Source organism: Elephantulus edwardii, unplaced genomic scaffold, assembly GCF_000299155.1.
Source record: "Elephantulus edwardii isolate Elephantulus edwardi_28Jun2011 unplaced genomic scaffold, EleEdw1.0 scaffold00017, whole genome shotgun sequence".
In the NCBI taxonomy this organism is placed as follows: Eukaryota; Metazoa; Chordata; class Mammalia; order Macroscelidea; family Macroscelididae; genus Elephantulus; species Elephantulus edwardii.
The window spans coordinates 19,993,268-19,999,540 of record NW_006399767.1 but is presented as its reverse complement, the minus strand read 5'-3'; the positions used below and the strand labels follow the sequence as shown (position 1 = coordinate 19,999,540).

Below are 6,273 nucleotides of genomic sequence, written 5' to 3'. Positions count from 1 at the left end.
TGGTGCAGAGTGAAGTAAGGAGAGAATGTAAGAGCAGAGCTACTAGGAATGAGCAGAGCGGAGTCCACATCACCAGCTCGGCACTCTAGTTTTTTCTATCCTTTTCCAAGTTTGAACTGCAAGCTAGTCTTTGCAGAATATGTTAAGTGCAAAGAGAGCAGCTCCCCCTTCCCCTCAGCTCCTCCTCCCTTCGTTTCCACAGCCTTGTCTGTGGGCTCAGGAAGCAGGTACCTGCCCTCCTGTTTACTCTCTGGCACTTGTTCCTGGGTCTGGTCCCCTTAAGGTCAGGGCAGATGATATAAGCTGGCTGGTGCAATGATCTCCATTTTTCCCCCCCTGGCTAAAGATTTCCTTTGACCCAGTTCTCAAAGGGCCCCGAGGCGAAGGAGTTTGCCCACAGCTTCCTGGATTCCTGTGTTATCAGCAGGATAGTGGAGAGGAGTCAATAGGTGTCCATGGAGGCTAGGTCGCCCTCAGGTGCTGGCTGGTACTTCCTGGGGTTCCTGGCTGGGCTGGGTCATGTATGTGTGTGACGGGAGCCCCACCATTCTGTACTGCCTATGGTAATGCTGAATGAGAGTCAGAAGAATGCTCAGGATGTGGAACTCACGTCCGCAAACCCTACCTGACTCTGCAAACAGTGGTTAGAGCCCTAAAATGCACAAGAGGTCTGGGAGCTGTGTAGTGGGACGGGGTGAAGCAAGAAGCTGGGGCCCACTAATTCGTGCCTGGCTCTTCTGGGTTTGAGTGAGAAGTAAAACAAGGATTTGGCAGCTGGCCTGGGACCTGCTGCCTGATAGCTTTGTGATCCCAAGAGTCAACAACTCCTTAGCAAGTTTACCTGGAGGGTCTCTGGAGAGATAAGGGGTCAAGTGCTCCGGCCCTCAATCCATTTTCTCCATCAGTTCTGGTCAAATCCACCTAGGGAGGAAGAGGTTGCTCTCTGGATATCCTCCAGGCTCAGATGTTGACTTTGTCTCTGAGTGTGAAATTAGTTTATGATTAACTGGAGGGGGGGGAAAGCACCTCAAGTGGCAGTGTTTTAAATAAGATCGATGTTTATTTCTCTCTCTCATGAACAGTCTGGTGGTATTCAGGTTTGTTATAATGGCTCCATGACCAAACAAGGATACAGGTTTTTCTATCTTACTGTGTCAACCATTTCTAACACGGCCTCTACTGCATGGTGTTACATGGCTGCCAGAGATCCAGCCATCACATCAGCATTGCAGCTGGCAGGAAAAGGCAGGGAGGAAGTTTCCCCCTCTCTCCTGAAAGTAACATTTGAGAAGTCATATGGAATACTTCCTTGTATATCCTATTGGATACAGTTTGGTGATACAACTGCACTTAGCCAGAAGGGAGAATGCAAAATAGTCTTTAGTCCCCACTGCCATAATGGAGAAGAAAGAACAAATGTTGGAGCATAACTAGCTGTCTTTGTGACAGTCTGCAGGCTGAGTAGAGTTCTGGATGTGGATGATTTCTGCAGGCTACTCTGCATGGCCATCTGGTGATGGGCAGTGGAGCTCTCGTTCCCTGTCTGCGCCCTGCCTCCTGCTTGAGCGCTTGAGGTTCTCCTTGGAGTTGTAGCAGTAGCAGGAACATGCCTCCCCTGGGGTCTCTATTAGGGAGAGCATCAGTTGGATGATCAAGGCCAGCCACGCCATCCCAAACAGGATCCACCAGGACACAAGGTTCTTGTACCACACCGGGTACTTCCGGGAGGGGTCCATGCCTAGGAAAGAGGCAAGAAGAGGCTAGAGGACCGTATGCTCAAGACAGAAACAGGACTCATGGCCTGGTGTGTGTGAGCAAGTGAAGGGGTTGATGGGACAGAATTTGGCAGATCTGGAATTCCTAGTGTGGTGGTCACCCCTGTTGTTCTTGTTAGGTGCCATCAAGTCATCTCCAACTCATAGTGACTCTGTGAACAAAAAGACCTGAACTTTGCCGTTTTCTGAACCAATCTCATAATTTCTGATATGTTTGAGCTCATTTACAGTCACTATGCCAATCCATTCTGCTGAGGGTCTTTCTCTTCTTCTCTGACCTTCCACCTTTCCCAGCATGAGATCTTTTTCCAAGAACTGGCTTCTCCTGACAACATGAGATGAAGTTACACCATCTTTGCAGCACCCTGGTTGCACTTCCTCTGAGAAACCTCTGTGGGTTGAAACTCTGGACTTGGAAACTGGATTTCATCTTTGTCCTTCTGGTGGACTCTGTGTGTGCTCTGTCTTCAAGTGTGGTCCCTGACCAGCAAAATCAGCACCCCCCGGGGGTCTTTAGAGATGCATCTCGTCAGTCCCCACCATCACAGCTCTGGAGTAGAGGGACAACAATGTTTGAACCCAATCACCTGGAGATTCAGATACCCGCTCTGTCATTCACTAGACTCTGGGTTTGGTTTCTTCTTGGTTGAAGGGGGTAGTTTGCCAGAACCAGGGGCTGTTGGAAAAATGATTTGTGTCTGCCAGAGTTTGTATCCTGCTGATTGTTTTTAGCATGTGGCCCCATCTTTCAGAATGTTGTTCACCTGGAAAAAAGGGACAATAATTTCTCCCCTTTGCCTGCAAGAGGAACTCTCAAATCCAACTTTAAGCCTCAGTCTTCTTTTCCAACCTTAATTTGCACAGTTGAGTATTAGAGAGCTCTGGTGGCTTAGTGGTAAGGAGGTGTGCTGCCAACCCAAAGTCAGGCAGTTCAAATCTATGAGCTGTTTCTTGGTAGAAAGGTGGGCAGTCTCCTCCTGGGCAATTTACAGCTTCTGAAAACCCACTAGAGAGTCAGCTAGGACTCACTTCTGACTCAAAGGCACACAACCAAAAACAAACTTGGAATGCTTTGCTCATAATGCTGTTCTTAGTCCCATGTATTACCCTTCTGTCCACCCCAGGACAGCCTCCCTGATCTGTCCCACATGGCTGGGCCCATTCAGGTCTCTCTTTTGGACCGCAGTTATGAGTTGAGCCCTGAGATGATGTTGGCAGGCTGCAGGAGCGTGATTGGATTAGGCTGATTGGGTTACAGAGCCCTGGTTCCGCCAGCCGTCCCAAATGAGATCAGCAGTGAGCTGGCTTGACTTGCTCCTGGTAACAAAGAGGAGGTGGTGTTCTTCTCCACTTTGATTTCATTTTTTTTTTTAAGCCAAAATCATAAGTGGCAAGAGACCTGGCAGCTGGCAAGGCGCTCAGTCGAGCTGCAAATGCAATTGGGGGACACAGGAACTCTAGGGCCAGGGAGGAGCAGGCGGCTGGGACCTGGGGCCGCTCGGGCCACAGCCTTCACATGAAGGATCAATGGTGACGATGCTGTGACTGCTGACCCGGACAAGGGAGGCAGGGATCATCTGAGGAAAGGAGACAAGCGGAGAGGCACGAGGAAGAGGGCGAGGGAGGGTTTGCCCCTTCTCAGCTCGTAGATTTTCAGTCTCTGAAACCTGATAGAGGGCTCCTATGAGTTGGACTTGACACAACAGCAGTGGGTTTTGAGTTTAAAGTGTAAGCTCAAGGAATATTAAGTGGTATTATTAGGAGGGGTCAGTCCCTGGGAAAAGAAATCATGCTGCTAAAGGTGGAGAGTCAGAGAAAGAGAAGACCCTCATGGCAAGATGAATTGAACAGAGACCACAACAATGGGCCCAGTGTGTCAGAGATGAGGACGGCGGCACAGGACAGGGCAAGGTTCAGAGCCGCTCTTCATGTTGTGTTTGTTTGTTGTCAACTCGATGGCACCTGACAACAACAATTGCAGTGTTCTGCAGTTAAGCAAAAGGTTGGCAGTTCGAACCCACCCATCCAATCTGTGGGAGAAAGGCCTGATGATCTAAAGATTGTTGTTGTTAAGTGCCATCAAGTTGAGTACGACTCATAGTGACTCGAGGACCAACAGATCTGAACCCCGTCCTATCCTGGGCCTTCCCCACACTTCCTGACCCACTAGAGCCCATTGTGGCAGTCACTGCATCAGTCCACTGGTCGAGGGTCTTTCTCTTCCTTGCTGGCCTTCTACCTTTCTGAGCCTCACGTCCTTCAAGGAATAGCCCCTCCTACCAACATGCCTGAAGTATTTGAGGCAAAGCTTCACCATTTTTGCCTCCAAAGAGCACTCTAGCTGCACCCACTCCAAGCCATATCTGTTCGTTCTCCTAGCCATCCATGGGATTTTCAGCACTTTTCTCTAACACCACGGCTCAAAGGTGTCAATTCTTGTTCTTTTATCCTTACTCCTCATCCAGCTCTCAAATGTATAGCAAGTGATCAGAGAAATCATGGCCTGAATCAGATGCACCTTACTCCTCAAACTGACATTACTTCTCAATAATTTGAAGAGGTCCCTAACTGCAGACTTTCCCAGTGCAATATATCGCTTGATTCTTGACTGCTGGTACCAAGAGTGTTAACTGCAGATCCAAGTAAGATGAAGTTATTGACAGTTTCAGTCTTTTCCCCATCTATCATGATGTTACCTATCGGTCCAGTGGTTTTCTTCGCATTGAGGTGCAATTCATATTGAAGCTTGTATTCTTTGATCTTCTGCAACAAGTGCTTCAAGTCCTCCTCACTTTCAGCAAGCAAAATTGTGTCATCTACATAACACAGGTTATTGATGCATCTCACTCCAATCCTGATGCCATATTCCTCTTTATAGATTCCAGCTTCTCTAATAATTTGCTCAGCATATGGACTGACTGGGTACGAAGAGAGGTTACAACCCTGACAGAATCCCTTCTTAACCTTAAACCACACAGTGTTTCCTTGCTCTGTTCACATAACAACCTCCTGGCCTAGGTATAGATTTTGCATACACACAATGAAGTGCTTTGGGACTCCCATTCTTCTCAATATCAGCCACAACTAGTTGTGATCCACACAATCAAATACCTTTGCATGGTCAATAAAGCACAAACAGACATTCTGGTATTCTTTACTCTCAGCCAGGATCCATCTGACATCAGCAACGATATCCTTGGTAATCTAACAATTGCAGCACAAGAGACCCTGTGGACAGGCCTGGTCCCTCATAGGGGTCACTGTGAGGTAGAATAAGCAACAACAAAATAAGGCAACACGGAAGGGAGGGAGTGAGAAGAAGGCGAGCACAGTTCACAGCGTGCCCTCATGGACCTCCTTACAGTTTACAACATCTACCCTGAAACTATGGGAAAACTCTGAAGGCTTTCCAGACAGGGGAGCTGGTGATCTGCTGGCACTTGCAGTTTTTAGAGGTCACAGAGGCAAAGAGGGAGAAGGAAGAGCCTGTCCTACTCCAGGCGCCATTCTTGTGGTCTATCTGAACGGCACGCTTTAGGGTTGTGCTGTACACAACCTGAGCAGCTGTGCACAGGGGGCCTGCCTGCCTAGACTAGGGGACAGCAGTAGACATAGATGGCACACCCAGCAATCATTCTCTGAGCTGTACACTGGGGGACTGCCTGCCTAGACTAAGGGAACAGCAGTAGACATAGAGGGTGCACCCAGCAATCATTCTCTGAGCTGTGAGGGGGTGGATATGACCCTTGGGATCAGCTCTCCTGAGACACTTCCCCACTCTGAGGGCAGAGATGGGAGTGACTTAGTCTCTTGGGAATAGGGTGGGAGAGATCACAAAGGGACAGCAGGAGGCTGTTTGTTGGGCATCCTCTTCCTCAGGAGAAGGGGGTCCTGCACATACAGGAGACACCAATTGACATCTTAATGATCATTTAGCAGCCTCCACGTTTTACTAACTGTGACACTAAGAGAAGGGGATACAGAGGGACGTGGCTTGAAAAGAATGCGATTTTTGGAGCCTTGTATCAGATAGGAATTCCTATCTCACTAGCGTGCTTGGCCATCCTGAGCTCTAACTTCCTCATTGAAGATTAGTCATTCGTCTGATGGGTTGGTTAGTCATTTGTTAATATCTGACTTTCCTTCCCTTCTCATGTCACTGAGTCTCTGGGGGAACTTCATTTCATTCTTCCAGGCTGAGTCTGTCGTCAAAGGAGAGAAGGACAAGGCCCCCCTGCTACTTTAGGGTCACAGGATCAGAGGGAGGACACAGAGGCCAGCCCCCACTGCTCAGCTTTTCACTGTAGTGGGTGAACCTCTTGGGGGCAAGAAGAAGTGGGAATGACCATGAGCTGGTTCTCAGACATTTTCAGCCATGTGTTTACAGTTCCTGCCTTCTGGGCATGGCTCCCAGCCTCCATCCTTGTCCCTGTGTCCCCCCCCCCCCCCCCGCGTGGGGGGGGGGGGGGGGGGGGCAGGGCGGGGAGGGGTGTCTGGG

At 49.2% G+C, this 6,273-nt stretch overlaps 1 protein-coding gene across 1 annotated transcript in view; it reads right to left on the bottom strand.

Annotated features, from left to right (window-relative positions):
• Positions 1-1,493: 1,493 nt before the first annotated feature.
• KCNK17 (potassium channel, subfamily K, member 17) overlaps positions 1,494-6,273 on the bottom strand; it is a 21,780-nt gene continuing 17,000 nt past the window's right edge. Inside the window, exon 5 of the mRNA XM_006882160.1 lies at positions 1,494-1,738. Within this exon, the coding sequence (XP_006882222.1) occupies positions 1,494-1,738 (245 nt within the window). The remainder of the gene's footprint in view (positions 1,739-6,273) is intronic.